Here is a 15,943-nt window from a genome sequence, read left to right on the forward strand (position 1 = left end):
CCAAAAGGAGATCCCATAACCCGCCACCGTCATAAATATGAGTCAGTTGCCAATTGCCTTAAATTTTGATCCTGTGACCACAGGGGTGCTGCAACGGTGATAGGGTCATAACTCATAAATCACTTTTTTTCAGCGCCATTGTCACTTGGGACGGTCACTAAACGAACTGTTGCAAGTCGAGGACTACCTGTACAGCAAAAGAGAAAGCCATCCCCCAAGAAATTATAGAAAGAAAATGTGGGGCGGGGGAAAAACATCCCACTGCCAAAAAAATGGAAACTAATCCAGGGTGGGGGCAACCCCCCCCCCAAAAAAAAACCCCCAACATCCTCGCCGGACCAGCAAACGAGCCGATCCCCCCTCCCCCCCCCCCCCCCCGTCCCCAGGGATCTACTCAGATCCTGCCAGGCGATCCCGCCTCCTCGGGCTGCGCTCTGCCCCGGGAGCCGCGCCGTGCGCTCCGGGGAGGAGCCGGGACGCGCGCCGAGGAGGCCGGCCGAAGTCGAGGCCGGCGGGGTTGGGGCGGAGCTCGGAGCTCGGGGCCGGGTCAAGGCGAGGCTTTCCCTCCCCTTCTCTCCCCAGGCCGGCTGGGCCCAAGCTGGGTTTGATCCGCGGAGAGGAAGAGGCGGCGGTGGCGACGGGGCGAAGTTGCCTGCTTGGCTCGCCCGTGCGCGCTTGGAGAGGCCGAGGGGTACCCCGCGCTTGGCCGGCATGGAGAGCTCCGGCGGCCGCAGCGCCCAACGCCGAGAAGCCGGCGGGGAAGCGGACGGGGAAGAAGAGGAGGAGGAGGAGGCTCCGCCGCCGGACTCGCCCCCTTTTTTCCTCCTTTACCCCGGCCGGGGAGGAGGCGCCGCCACCGCCGCGCCCGGAGCGCAGCCCCAGAGCGCTTGGCGCGCCGCGCCGCCGGGCCCTTGTGGCGCCCCTTTGCCTGTTCTCCTCAGCTACATCGGGCCGGAGCCTGCCCAACCGCGAACCGGCGGCGCTCGTGAGTAGCGTCCGTCCCCCCCCCCACTTGGCCCGCCGCTCCCCAAAGGGTGGGATCTGGGCTCCCATTATCCCCAGCACGGGGTGGATGTCTGGGTAGAGAGTCTCTGCTGTCAAAGGGTTGATGCCTCTTTCTCGTTGACACACACACACACACACACACACACACACACACACACACACACACACACACACACACACACCAAATCCTTCAAGGGAAGATTCCCTTCCTACTTCTTCCTCAGTGTGTGTTTGTGTGTCTTTGTGTGTGTGTTCTCACCCCTTTTTGGGGGAGTCTTCTCCAAAACCTGGGTGTCACCGGTAACTCTCCATCCCCACTCACTCTCCTTCTGTGTGTGTGTGTGTGTGTGTGTGTGTGTGTGTGTGTGTGTGTGTGTGCACCCCTTTTTTGGGGGTGGTCTTCTCCAAAACCTGAGTTTGAATGGCTACCCTCCATCCCCACTCACCCTTCCTGTGTGTGTATATGTGTGTGTGTAACTGTGTATGTGTGTGTCAATCCCTTTTTTAGGGTCTTCTCCAAAACCTTGGGGTGAAATGGCTGTCCTTCCTCCTCACCCACTATTCCTCTCTGTGTGTATATGTGTGTTTTTTTTTAAATTTGATTTATATGCCGCCCTTCTCCGGAGACTCATGCAGCTTACAGTGCGTTAAGCAATAGCCTTCATACTTTTGTATATTTTTATACAAAGTCAGCTTATTGCCGCCACAAACTGGGTCCTCAATTTACCTACCTTAGAAAGGATGGAAGGCTGAGTCAACCTTGAGCCTGGCGAGATTCGATCTTACTTTAATTGCAGACAGCTGGTGTTAAATTACAGTGCTTAGTCTGGCTCCTTTTTTGGGGGGGGTCTTGTCCAAAGCCTGCTTTGTATGTGTGACTTTGGGTGTATGTGTATACGCACACGTGTGCACCCTTTTTGGGGGGGTCTTATCCAAAGCCTGGGTGTGAATGGCTACCTTCCCTCCTCACTCACGGTCTAATTTATTGTTTATTTATTGGTTCGATTTATATGCCGCCATTTCTCCGGAGACTCAGGGCGGCTTACAATGCGTTAAGCAACAGCCTTCATACTTTTGTATATACCTGCTTAGTAGGGCTTTCGGGCCCCCCCAAGCGGTGTTCCTTTTTATACAAAGTCATCTTATTGCCCCCACAAACCGGGTCCTCATTTTACCTACCTCGAAAGGATGGAAGGCTGAGTCAACCTTGAGCCTGGTGAGATGTCTTGCTGCGTATGTGTGACTTTGTGTGCGTGCATGCATGTGTGCTTGTGCACCAGTGGTGGGATTCAAATAATTTAACAACCGGTTCTCTGCCCTAATGATTTCTTCCAACAACCAGTTCGCCAAACTGCTCAGAAGGTTAGCAACCGGTTCTCCCGAAGTGGTGCGAACTGGCTGAATCCCATCACTGGTGCACACCCTTTTTGGGGAGTCTTCTCCAAAGCCTGGGTGTGAATGGCTGTCCTTCCTTCCTCCCTGCCCACCATCCCTCTCTCTCTGTGTGTGTATATATGTGCGTCACTCTTTATGTGTGTGTGTCTGTGTGTGTTCAACCCTCTTTTTGGGGTCTTCTCCAAAGCTTGGGTGTGAATGGCTGTGTCCTTCCTCCTCACTCCCCCTCCCCTTCCAGGCCTTCAAGCCATTTGTCACCTAATTTGCAGTGTCAGCGCCTGAGGTTTTCTTTATTCAATGGGTTAAAAGGAAGCTCTCTCAAAGGAAGTTGCTTTAGATGAAGGTGGTTGCCAGCTTTTAAAAAAATCCCCCAGCAAAGTGGTTATCAGAGAGAAACCTTGGCAGGTTTAATAGAATAAGGGAATCATGGAATTGGAAGGGACCTTGGAGGTCTTCTAGTCCATCCCCCAGTTCAAGCAAGACCCCCTATATACCAGTTCAGACAATTGGTGGTTGAATCTCTTCTTCAAAACTTCCAGTGTTGGAGCATTCACAACTTCTGGAGGCAGGTTGTTCCACTGAGGAATTGCTCTCGCTGTCAGGAAGTTTCTCTTTAGTTCTAGATTGCTCCTCTCCTTGATTAGTTTCCATCCATTGCTTCTCATCCTGCCTTCAGGTGCTCTGGAGAATCGGTTGACACCCCCCCTCCCTCTTCTGTCTGGCAGCTCCTTAGATATTGGAACACTTATTTGGAAATTGTCCTTCAAAGAAAGTGTCTGAGTTACAACTCTGAGTCTCCGTTGTTGTTGTTGTTGTTGTTATTTGGAAATTGTCCTTCAAAGAAAGTGCCTGAGTTACAACTCTGAGTCTCCGTTGTTGTTGTTGTTGTTCTTGTTCTTGTTGTTTTTTTCCTTTGCGCCAGTTTTCTTCAATCTTTTGGGAGAAAAAGTGGCTGATTTTGGAGAAAAATAGCAATCCAGAACGACTTCTGATGATAGTGGCAGATGCCTTGGCTCGCTGTGTTGTCATTAGGAAGACTAAAGATAGATCCAAGGAGAAGTATAAAGTAAATATCAGCCCTTTCCTTAAATAGAAATGATGATCGTACTGGCTAGTTAACTTTGTGGAGAAGTCTATACTGCTAGGAAAGGTGGAAGGAAAAAGAAGAGGTTAATGAGAAGAAGGACTGAGAGTGACATCATAGCAGTCTTCCAATATTTGAGGGGCTGCCCCAAATAAGAGGTCAACGTATTTTCCAAAGCACTTGAAAGCAGGACAATTAATCAAGGAGAGAAGCAACCTAGAAATAAGGAGTAATTTCCTGACAGTTTTTTTTTTTTTTAATTTTGATTTATATGCCGCCCTTCTCTGGAGACTCAGGGCGGCTTACAATGCGTTAAGCAATAGCCTTCATCCTTTTGTATATTTATTCAAAGTCAGCTTATTGCCCCCACAAACTGGGTCCTCAATTTACCTACCTTCGAAAGGATGGAAGGCTGAGTCAACCTTGAGCCTGGGGAGATTCGAACTTGCAGTAATTGCAGGCAGCTGAATGTTAATAACAGGCTATTAGTCTGCTGCGCCACCAGGCTCACCAGTTAAAACAATCAGTGGAACAACTTGCCTCCAGAAGTTCTGAATGCTCCAACACTGCAAGTTTTAAAGAAGAGATTGGACAGCCATTTGTTTGAACTGGTGTAGGGTTTCCTGCTTAAGCAGGGGGTTAGACTAGAAGACCTCCAAGGACCCTTTTAGCCCGATGACTCTATATGGTGGCTAAGGGTTGACATTGAGATGGTGGAATATAACAGCACCTAGAATACTTTGAAAACATCCACTTTAAACCGAACGTTGGGAAAAAAAAATAGTTTCTCTTTTTGGAATGTAGAAGAAACTTAAAATGTGAATTTGTCTGTGGAATCAAAGTTTCATTTTCTTTATCGATTGGAAAATTCCTCTTTAAGGGGTAAATCAGGCTTTAAAGAAAGAATAGGTAGTCCTTGATTTAGGACTACAGTTGAGCCCAAAATTTCTATTGCTAAGCAAAGCAGTTGTTAAGATGCTCCCCGTTTTATGACCTTTTTTTTTGCTACAGTTGTTAAGCGAAATATGCTGTCATTAAGTGAATCTGGCTTCCTCCCACTGATTTTGCTTGTCAGGAAGCCAACTGGGAAGGTTACAAATGGTGATCATCTGACCCGGGGACAGTGAAACTGGCATAAGTACATGCCAGTTGCTAACTGCTGGAAATTTGATCATGTGACCATACAGCAGTGTTTCTCAACCTTGGAAGCTTGAAGATGGGTGGACTTCAACACCCATCTTCAAGCTACCAAGGTTGAGAAACACTGCCATAGGGGAAGGCAGCAGAGGTCGTAAGTGTGAAAACTGGCCATAAGTCACTTTTTTCAGTGCCGTTGTAAATGACTCCCTAAATGAACGGTCGTAACTGGAGGACGACCTGTAATGACAAACCAGTTCTGTACTACATACCCAAGGAATCAATATGGAAATGTTTGTAAAGTAACTCGGATAGATTCAAAGCGAGTCTTTGCTTAAGAGGAGAATTGACTCTGAAAAAAAATTTTTTTCTATGTTTCTGTAATGTTAATTATCTTTTTCAATTGGTAGAAGGGCGTAGGAGTGTTCCAGGGGTGTGATAGAAACAGAATTTCGCTGTTTTTAATATTAGTAACTGATGGTATTCAGTGTGCAGGAACTTGTTTATAATCTGACCAGGTGTAACTTGTACTGCTTATGATGCATTTAGGACTTTTCAGTACAAAAAAATAGGTTGTTTTTTTTTTGTCCCTTAACAGACTTACGGTACTATCAGTCTCCATAAAACTGATTTTTAATTTGGGGGGATCATTATATAAATTAGTTGGGTTTTTTTTCCTTCTTCTTCTATTCAGCCGTGTCCAATTCTTGGACATTGCCTGGACACGCTTGTGCAGTATTCTTGGCAAGGTTTCTCCAAAATATTTTTCGTTCCTTTCTTCCTATGGTTGAGAGAAAGTGACTAGCGCCTAGCCCAAGGTCACTCAAATGGCATTGGGCCTAATGGAGGACTAGAACTCACAGTCACCTGGTCTCTAGTCTAATGCCTTCACCACTACACCAAATATCTCTCAGTATATTCAATTGAGGGAATCTAATATACAAAATGTTCCTAGATTGTGCTGCTGTTGGGGGGGGGGGGGAAAGGTTATAGATATCATGTAGATTAATTTTTTCCCCTTTTTGTGGATATAGGTAATCCTTGAATTACTATCACAGTTGAGCCCAGAATTTCTGTTGCTGAGCAAGACAGTTGTTAAGCGAGTTTTGTCCTATTTTACAACTTTTCTTGTCACGGTTGTTAAGTTGTTAAGTTAGTAAAAATGGTTGTTAAGTGAGCCTGGCTTCCTCATGGACTTTGCTTGTTAGAAGGATTTTTTTTTTTTTACTTTTCCTTCTGTTAGCTTTTGTGCGTTCTTTTGTCTTAAATAACCAGCGTCGGCAAAAGAAAGCAGGCAGGCTAAAGAATTTTAAGACTTTTATTATAAATGTATTTGTATACGTTTTATTTATACATTTATACAAATTATAAATATAATTATAAGAGGAAGAATAGCAAGAATTAAGAACATTTTTGTTGCTTTCTAAACATACGCTTCCAGATTTAGGTGGTTTCTTCATATTGGGTTCTGTTTGTAGCCAGTGTAAATATTACAAAGTGAATAAAACGTTCCCCCCCCCCCCCAAAAAATCGAACCACTAAAAACAACTTGCTTAAAGTAATAAAAAAACTTTCCGGGGATATAATATTTAAAGGTCTGACATGTCATGTTACTTTTAGGGGTTGAGAGCTCCTAGAGAACAGATTGATATGGAAGAACATGTACTTAGTGGTTGATTGATTTTGTGCCATTATCCAGGTGGTGCTGAATCTTATATAGATAGATCTTACCTTTGGTGGGCTTTAAAAGAATTTAAACAGCAGGATTATCAAGAGACCGGGCTAGAAAGCAGGAGACCATGAGTTCAGGTCCCACATTAGCCATGAAAATCAGCTGGGTGACTTGGGACAATCACCAGGAGACAGTGAATTCTAGTTTCACCTTAGGCACCAAAGCTGATTGGGTAGCTTTGGGCCAATCACCAGACAACAGTGATTTCTAGTCCCCCCCTTAATGCATGAAAGCCAGCTGGGTGACTTTGGGCCAGTCACCAGGAGACTGTGAGTTCTAGTTCCACTTTAGCCATGAAAGCCAGCTGGGTGACTTCGGGCCAGTCGCCAACATACCGTGAGTTCAAGTGGTACCTTTAGGCATGAACTTCACATGGCTGACTTTGAACCAATCACCAGGAGCCAGTGACTTCTAGTCCCGCCTCAGGCATGAAAGTCAGCTGGTTAACTTTGGGCCAATCACCAGGAGACGGTGAGTTCTAGTCCTGCCTTAAGCACGAAATCCAGCTGGGTGACTTTAGGTCGGTCAGCCCAGCCTACCTCACAAGGTTGTTGTTGTGGGGAAAATAAGAGGAGGAAGGTGTGGGATTGGGTATGTTCTTTGCCTTGGGTTGTTTGCAAAAATAATAAAGACGGGATATAAATAAATAATAAATGAGTGGTGCGGTGGCCTAGAGGTGGACCTCTCGCCTCCCAGTCAGGAGGCTGTGAGTTCGATCCTAGGTAGAGGTAGATTATTATTATTTATTTAATTTGTATTCTCCAACAGGACTCAGATATTTCTCTCTCTGGGCACAATGAGAATATATCTGCTGAACAAAACTCCTCATTGGTGACAGGAAGGGCATCTGGCCAGTAAACAGACAGCTCCATTCAGTTGCCCAGCTTTTACCCCGTAAGTGGGGGGTCATTAAAAGATGATGATAATAAATAAATAATAAATAAAAGTAATAAAAAAATGAATCAGTTATCAGTTGATTACGGCTATGTTTGCCTGTGATGCTTGTAGAGACAAACAGATGCACAGTAGAAGCTAACTGGCAGTTGAAATACAAGTTTTACCAGTCGGATATCATGTTGCTCATACGCTTGAAGAGTGAATGAAGCAGCAGGCTAATTTGGACCAACTGTTGGTGAATCAGACATTTATTTTTGTGAAACAGTTTGAGAAACTGAAGGGGAGAGCATATGTGTTCTATCTGAAGTCAAGGAAGGCGCCAAAACAAGAATGAAAACTTGGAAGATCTTAACCGCGCTTCTCTTTCGACATTATCTCCGTTTTGCCACATTGATCCTCCACTATTGTCTAGTATGAAATTGGTAGTTAATTTTATTAATGGGAAACCGTTAAAGTAGCATACAATGGGTAGCAGGTGTGTGGTAGGTTATTAAAAAGAGCCTTGGTGGCGCAGCAGACTAAAGTGCTGTTAAGTAGCACCAGCTGCCTGCAATTATTGCAAGTTCGAATCTCACCAGGCTCAAGGTTGACTCAGCCTTCCATCCTTTCGAGGTAGGTAAAATGATGACCCGGTTTGTGGGGGCAATAAGCTGACTTTGTATAAAAAGGAACACCGCTTGGGGGGGCCCGAAAGCCCTACTAAGCAGGTATATACAAAAGTATGAAGGCTGTTGCTTAACGCATTGTAAGCCGCCCTGAGTCTCCGGAGAAATGGCGGCATATAAATCGAACCAATAAATAAATAAATAAATAAATTTCAGGGGGCTGACTTTGATCATGTCAAAGTCCATGACTACCATCCATCTAGTGTTTACCGATTTTTTTTAAAACCTTACCCAATCCAAGAGCAATTTGTGCCAATAATTTTAATAATGACGAGGAGCCGATGCAAAATGGAAGGGTAGCATGGCTTGATTTTCAAGTTCTGTACAAATTCTATATATAAAGCCTAGATTTGCCCAAAGCATTTTGCTGCCTAAACAGTGCATTAAAGGTAGTCAGGTAGGTTTAAAGTGTTTTGACAGTCCATGTCAAAACTAATGCCCGTAACGTGCTTTTCTGCTTACGAATTAATTTTTTTTGCTACTTTTAAGTACTAGGAAATATTTTCTTTTCAGGGCTTAGCATCTCTAAATCAGGAAACATGAAGCTCTTCACGGCTGGGGTGTTTGAGAGCCGGGATGAATCAAAGATGCAAAATAGGTGGGACAAGATCTTCTCTTTCATGTGTGCAGATCGGTGGATTTCTCCAAGCTTTTCCTTGGAGAAAGATAGGAGACAGATGTTTAAGAGGAAAAGAAAAGAGTGGAACATTAAAGAACAACTGAAGAAGAGAGAGAGTCCCGAGATTGAAGAAAGTGTGAGAAAGAAACTCAAAATAACCCCACCTTGATTTTGTTGAGTATAACAGTTGAAAGGAATCTTGGGAGGTCTTCTCGCCAAACCCACTGCTCAAGCAGGAATCCCTACACCATTCCAGATAAGTGGCTGTCCCATCGTGGTTATCCCATGTTGGATAACCATTTCTCTGAAGTGGTGTAAGGTTTCCTGCTTAAGCAGGGGGTTGGACTAGAAGACCTCCAAGGTCCCTTCCAACTCTGCTATTCTATTCTATTCTATTCCATCTCTTCTTGAAAACCTCCAATTATGGAGCACCTACAACTTCTGGAGGCAAGTCATTCCACTGATGAATTGTTCTAACTGTCAGGAAATTTCTCCTTAGTTCTAGGTTGCTTCTCTTCTTGATAAGTTTCCACCCATTGCTTCTTGTCCTGCACTCAGGTGCTTTGGAGAAGAGCTTGACTTCCTCTTCTTTGTGGGATATTCTGAGATATTCTGTCCTGCTATCCTGTCTCCCCTAGTCAAAGGTATCCTTGATGCTAGATAGCAAAAACTTTGCAATATTTTAGAGCGTGTATGAAAAATTTTATCAGTAATTCGACAGCATAAAAATTACCTCAAGATCAGGACAGAGATGGGCTGCTACGAACCGGTAGTTCCAACCAGCGGCTGGGCCCGCCCCGGCGCTATCCCATCCTATATAGTCGCCATGTTTTTGAAGCCGCCCGTGCGCTCACATTTTCGGTGCTGGGCAAACCGGTTGTTAACATTATGTGACGCCCACTTCTGGATCAGCAGATTGATAGTAGAAGGGGAAGAATGAGGTTTTGATGCAATGTTGTATAAAATCTGCTGTGTAAAAGAACATGAGTTACATATTCTTCGTCTGATGTGTTACAGGGAGAGATACACTGAGGCAAGGACAATTTGCAGTACAAGCAGGGGTGAAATGCTCCCGGTTCGGACCGGATCGCCCGATCCAGTAGTGATGGCGGCAGGTGGTTCAGAGAACCGGTAGCAAAAATCCCTCCCCCCCCTCCATGCCCAGCTGAGCCGCGCAATCAGCAGAGGCTTTTTTAAAATTATTTTTAAAAGCATTTTTTCTACAACCTCTTCGGCCAAAAAAATGCTTTTAAAAGTAAAAAAAAAAAAAAAAAAGCCTCTGATGATCGCGTGGCTCAGCTGGGATCGTCAAAGGCTTTTAAAAGCATTTTTTCTACAGCCTCTTCGGCCAAAGAGGTTGTAGGGAAAAAAATGCCTTTAAAAGCCTCTGGCAATCCCAGCTGAGTTGCCTGATCGTCAGAGGCTTTTAGAAGCATTTTTTTCTGCAACCTCTTAAGGTTGTAGAAAAAAGGCTTTTAAAAGTAAAAAAATAAAAAGTTGGCCACGCCTACCCAGTCACATTACCCCTCACCAAACCACGCCCACAGAACCGGTAGTAACAAATTTTACATTTCACCACTGAGTACAAGTAATCCTCTACTTAACAACAGTTCACTAGCAAGCAGTGAATTTTAGTCCATCCTTAGGCATGAAAGTTGGTGGGTGACTTTGGGCCAATCACTAGGAGTCTGGGAGTTCTAGTCCTGCCTTAGGCATGAAAGCCAGCTGGGTACTTTTGGGCCTATCACTGTCTCTCAGCCCAACCCACCTCACAGAGTCGTCGTCGTGGGGAACATAGGAGGGTGAAGGAGTACTATATATGTTCTCTACCTATAATAAAGGCGGGATAATTAAATAAATAAATAAATAAAATAAAAGAGCCTTGATAGTACAGTGGTCTAAGCACCCTGTTATTAACACAGCTGCCTGCAATTACTGCTGGTTCGAATCTCTCCAAGGCTGAAGGTTGACTCAGCCTTCCATCCTTTCTAAGGTAGGTGAAATGAGGACCCAGTTTGTGGGGGCAATAAGCTGACTTTGTATAAATATACAAAAGTATGAAGGCTATTGCTTAACGCATTGTAAGTCGCCCTGAGTCTCCGGAGAAGGGCGGCATATAAATCAAATTTAAAAAAAAAAAAAAGCAAATTTAAGCCACTCATAAACCTGAGTGGCTCTTCTTCCAGTGAGATTGGAAGTGGATTTGAAACAACAATCAGAATGGTTGTTTTGAAGTGGAAGTGTTTTGAATGCAAAATGTTTTGTACATTTTGCTTGTTGTTGTATGTTGTAATGTTGTAAAGGGATGCGGTGGCTCAGTGGCTAAGACACTGAGCTTATCGATCAAAAGGTCAGCAGTTCAGCGGTGCGAATCCCCTAGTGCCGCGTGACGGGGTGAGCTCCTGTGACTCGTCCCAGCTTCTGCCAACCTAGCAGTTCGAAAGCACTTAAAAAAATGCAAGTAGAAAAATAGGGACCATCTTTGGTGGAAAGGTAAGAGCGTTCCGTGCGCCTTTGGCGTTTAATCATGCCGGCCACTTGACCACGGAGACGTCTTTGGACAGTGCTGGCTCTTCGGCTTTGAAACAGAGATGAGCACTGCCCCCTAGAGTCGGAACGACTAGCACATATGTGCGAGGGGAACCTTTACCTTTACCTTTACTAGTAAGTGTAAAATAAGATGTGAGATAGCAAAGATTGGAGATAGCGCTGAAGAAACCAAACTGAAGCCAAATGAAGTAATACTTTTATGAAATAACAAGCAGTTTCCTTAATTAGATAATAAACATAACATCCAGCTTCTACCACCTGTTTCTAATCCTTGAATACCCTTGTGGAAAGAATGCACTGACGTATTTTTCCCACCTGTATTACCGAATCAGAGGTAAAGAGAAGGAAGAATCAAGGAAAGATTATCTACTCTGAACCAAAATCAGAGCATTGATTTGTTTCTGATATATAATGATTTTAACATATGCTTTGTGTTACACCATTTCTGTGAATGTAATTCCTAGGAAAATTTTTACATCGTAGGAAGCCTCTAGTAAGGAAATTATACTTGCTAGCTCTAATATGTTTGCGGAAATATGATAGTCACCATTCTCTCACTGAATTACTTGGTTATAATTTTTGTGTTAAGAGTCCTTTGATTGTAAACTGTGGGAACTGAACTTACTACAAAAATAAAGCTGGAACCTTAGCATAATTTTGATTTGTGGGGTCTTAACGGCCTGGAAATTGTCTCCTACTTTATAGAAGGTGTGTGGAATTGGATTTATGAAAGATTACAGGTAGTCCTAATTTCTGTTGCTAACTGAGACAGTTGTTAAGTGAATTTTGCTCCATTTTATGACCTTTCTTGACACGGTTGTTAAGTGAATCGCTGCAGTTGTTAACTTAGCAACGTTGTTGTTAAATGAATCTGGTTCCCCCCATTGATTTTGCTTGTCAAGAAGGTCACAAAAGGCGATCACATGACCCCGGGACATTGCAACCGTCATAAATATGAGTCAGTTGCCAAGCGTTTGAATTTTGATCACATGACCATGAGGATGCTGCAATGGTCGTAAGTGTGAAAAATGGTCATAAGTCATTTTTCAGTGCCGTTGTAGCTTTGGTCACTAAATGAATTGTTGTAAGTTGAGAAGTAGCTGCATATTTACTTCAAGCATGTTCTTAATGGCAGATTCAAGCAAGATGTAAGATGACTTTGGAACAGCCGTCTTGTTATCCAGATTAGTCATTTATTCTCTGTATGAAGTGTCTTTCGATCATTCCATATCCATCCATTGATAATTTCTTCTACGGTCATCATATCTCAGTTTTTATGAAAATAATTCCAGATTAAACATAATAAGCAATAACGAGTGTCTCCAGGAACTGGAAATTGAAGTCTCTTTTTCCGTATTATTCTCTTGGGAGGTATATAAATCTGTTTACAGTAGCTGCAAACTGAGGTAAAATTTTACTACAGACTGAGGTTAAAATCATACTACAGAGTGAGGTTAAAATTTTACTACAGACTAAGGTAAAATTTTACTACAGACAGGTTAAAATTTTACTACAGACTGAGGTTAAAATTTTACTACAGACTGAGGTTAAAATTTTACTACAGAAAGGTAAAATTTTATTACAGATTGAGGTTAAAATTTTACTACAGACAGGTCTGTTCTGTTGTACCTGTGATCTTTTCAGACTAATTGGCATTAGCTACAAAATATGTTGTCACCCTCTTTGCAAACATGCTGTGGTTAGAATCGGTCCATTACTCAGCTCGCAAATAATACGTGTATGCCAAGCACTGGGTATTTAGCAAAATCGCTTCTCAATATTTTTTTTCCCCTGAAAAAAAATTGGTGTTAATTAATGTATGCAACGGATGCATTTAGGGGACGACACTCTCCCCATTCAGGAAATGGACCTCTTTGCAAAAGAATAAACGTGTGCTAAAGATGTTTTGAAACTGGTAAACGTGAGGTTGATCCCAAAGGTGTTTTTTTTTTAGGAGGCAATTGGACTTTCTTGTTTTTTTCTTTTGAAGACGTTTCACTTCTCATCCAAGAAGCTTTTTCAGCTCTGACTGGATGGTGGGGAATGGAAGGATTTATACACCTTGCAGACAGCTGGTCATTTGCATCCTTTTAGAGGGTCTTTGAAGCACCTGGAGATTTATCTGTGTCCTCAGGGTCACTTGAGTAGTGAAAATGGTTCCTGTAGTCTGCAATTATTCCTCTGGAAATCCATTCCTACTCCCACACCATTCAAAATTGTATAGCTAAAAGTCTGTAGAAATTCTCAGTCATCCAGGTCATGGCTGTCCCAAAGGTGCTTTTTTCAAGAGGCAACTGGACGTTTTTGTTTTGTTTTGTTTTTTGAAGATGTTTCACTTCTCATCCAAGAAGCTTCTTCAGTTCTGACAGGATGGTGGGGAATGGAAGGATTTATATTCCTTGCAGACAGCTGGTCATCTGCATCCTTTTTGAGGGCCGTTGAAGCACCTGGAGCTTTATCCGTGTCCTCAGGGTCACCTGAGTGGTGCAAATGGTTCCTGTACTCTGCAATTTTTTTCCCTCGGAAATCCATTCCTACTCCCACACCATTCAAAGGGTCTTCATCCCAAATTGTGTAGCTAAAAGGTTGATGGCAAGCATGTTTCTATCCCTTTGTGCCTGGATATGGGTTAGACTAGCCCTGGTTAAGCAGAAGGAGAGATGCTGAGGATGGAATCAGCTGAGTTCTTTCTCCTGCATCTCTAAAGCATCTCGGGAATTGCCTGCCGTACGGCGAGAGCAAGCTGGTCACATGAGTCTGAATTTTCATTTTAGTTCATTAGTCAGCCATTTTGGTCAACACCCTCTCTAACTGCGCACAATCCAATCCTATTATCTTTTCTGAATCTGGGTTGATCGGAAGGGGGCAAGAGAGAGAGAGAGAGAGAAAGAGAGAGAGAGAGCAGCTGTCGATCTGAGTGGATCCTGGATACCTTTCTTCTCTTTGTGGTTATTGTTCTGTTGTTTTGTAATTATTATTTTTTTTTAAAAAAAAGACAAGGGTATTTTTTTGAGATAGCCAAGAGGGCTGGATATATATTTCTTTTCCCTGCACTCCTGATGCAGAGGCCGTGCGTGAAGGGGTTATTCAGGAATAATAGCTCCTAGTTACATCGAGCGTGCGTGCACGGCTGTGCGGCTTTGCAGAAGAAAACCGGAGGAAGGAAAACAGCTGAGAAGGGGGTCTCTTTTCCCCCCCTTCCCCTCTGCCTCGCTTTCCTCAAAGTAGTGCATTGTCTGATCTCCAGCGAATCTTTCCCGCGACGGCGGCCAGCTATTGAATTTTTTTTTCTCTCTCTTCGAGGGGAAGGGTTTTTTTTTTCCTCCCCCTCTTCTTTTTATGGTTTTGTTTTTATTTTTGCTTTGGTTTTATTTTATTTATTTTTTCCCCCCCAAATCGGCTTTATTGTTGTATCAGCTGAGTCATCATGTCCGCGCTGACGCCTCAAAGCGATACGCCGACTCCCACCACAGACAAGATCACCCAAGCTGCCATGGAAACCATCTATCTGTGCAAATTCCGGGTGTCGATGGATGGAGAATGGCTCTGTTTGAGAGAGCTGGATGACATCTCTCTGACGCCTGACCCCGAACCGAGCCAAGAAGGTACGGTTTGCCGCCCCCCCCTCCCCCCGATCTGACAGGCAACCCTGGTTGTTGCAGTGCAAAGCGGTAGGGTTTCCGATATGTGTGCATTCCCACCCGCCAAATGTAACCGTTTTATTATACGTGGAATGACTTTATTTCATTTGAATGTGGTCCATGCTCCGGACTCTGATTTTTTTTTTTTTTAAAAAAAAAAACAGCCTCTTTGTGGAAAACGGAAAGGGTGGTTAAAAGCGAAGGTCAACAGCCAGGAAAAATGGATTATTCTGTTTTTCTAGGCACCTGTGCTCTTTTGCAGCAAAATAACCTGAGGGCTGATCCATCTCTTCTGCACAGGAAAGAAAATTCATCCATATGGAATCTCAGCCGCCTAAAACTACTACTATTATTATTCTTTTTTAGCAAAAGGGTTTAATTTTTTTGTAGAGGACAATGGCCGAAAATAATGTGGTTAGGTGCAATATTACATTATTAATTAATGTGATGTAATGGGGTTAGCTGTAATAATGAGGTTAGGGAACTGGAGGCTAAGACAAAAGAACGGTTGCAGGAACTGGGTATGTCTAGTTTAATGAAAAGAAGGACTAGGGGTGACATGATAAGCAGTGTTCCAATATCTTAGGGGCTGCCACAAAGAAGAAGGGGTCAACCTATTCTCCAAAAAACCTAAAGACAGGCCAAAAAGCAGTGGATGGAAACTAATCAAAGAGAGAAGCAACCTAGAACTAAGGAGAAATTTCCTGACAGTTAGAACAATTAATCAGTGGAACAGCTTCCCTTCAGAAGTTGTGAATGCTCCAACACTGAAAGTTTTTAAGAAGATGTTGGATAACCATTTCTCTGAAGTGGTGTAGGGTCTCCTGCCTAAGCAGGGGGTTGGACTAGAAGACCTCCAAGGTCCCTCCCAACTCTTGTTATTCTGTTATTCTGCTGAAGCAGTTGATCTAAAAAAAAAAATCTACGCCACTTATGGGTTATGAAAGGAATGATATGGTTTAAAATTTAGATGTCGTAAATAGATAACGTGTCATTTGGGACTTCAAGAGAGACTTCATGTCGGTCTGTTTTGACGGGAGAGGAGATAAGTAGGAAATTATAGGGGATACAGGATTATTATTTAGCAAGGGGATGTAGGAAATAAGAGTTGTGAACAGTAAAGGGTATTAGTTAATCTCTGGTTTAAAAGTTTCATTTTAAAAACAGGAAGCACCCAGTGAAGGTGATTTGAATTTCGTTCCCTCTTTAAATCTCTTT

The 15,943-nt window shown here is 43.4% G+C and overlaps 1 protein-coding gene across 6 annotated transcripts in view; it reads left to right on the forward strand.

Annotated features, from left to right (window-relative positions):
- Positions 1-608: 608 nt before the first annotated feature.
- RUFY3 (RUN and FYVE domain containing 3) overlaps positions 609-15,943 on the forward strand; it is an 80,435-nt gene continuing 65,100 nt past the window's right edge. For 5 of the 6 annotated variants that reach the window (XM_070949035.1, XM_070949036.1, XM_070949038.1 and 2 more), the window contains exon 1: positions 609-985. In XM_070949035.1, coding sequence (XP_070805136.1) covers positions 712-985 — 274 coding nt within the window. In that variant the 5' untranslated portion in view covers positions 609-711. Of the gene's footprint in view, positions 986-8,428; positions 8,514-15,943 lie in introns of all 6 variants that reach the window. The other variant, XM_070949039.1, reaches the window with a different exon arrangement.

Source organism: Pituophis catenifer, unplaced genomic scaffold (assembly GCF_029215685.1).
Source record: "Pituophis catenifer annectens isolate HBS135680 unplaced genomic scaffold, rPitCat1.0.hap2 SCAF_8, whole genome shotgun sequence".
Classification (NCBI taxonomy): domain Eukaryota; kingdom Metazoa; phylum Chordata; class Lepidosauria; order Squamata; family Colubridae; genus Pituophis; species Pituophis catenifer.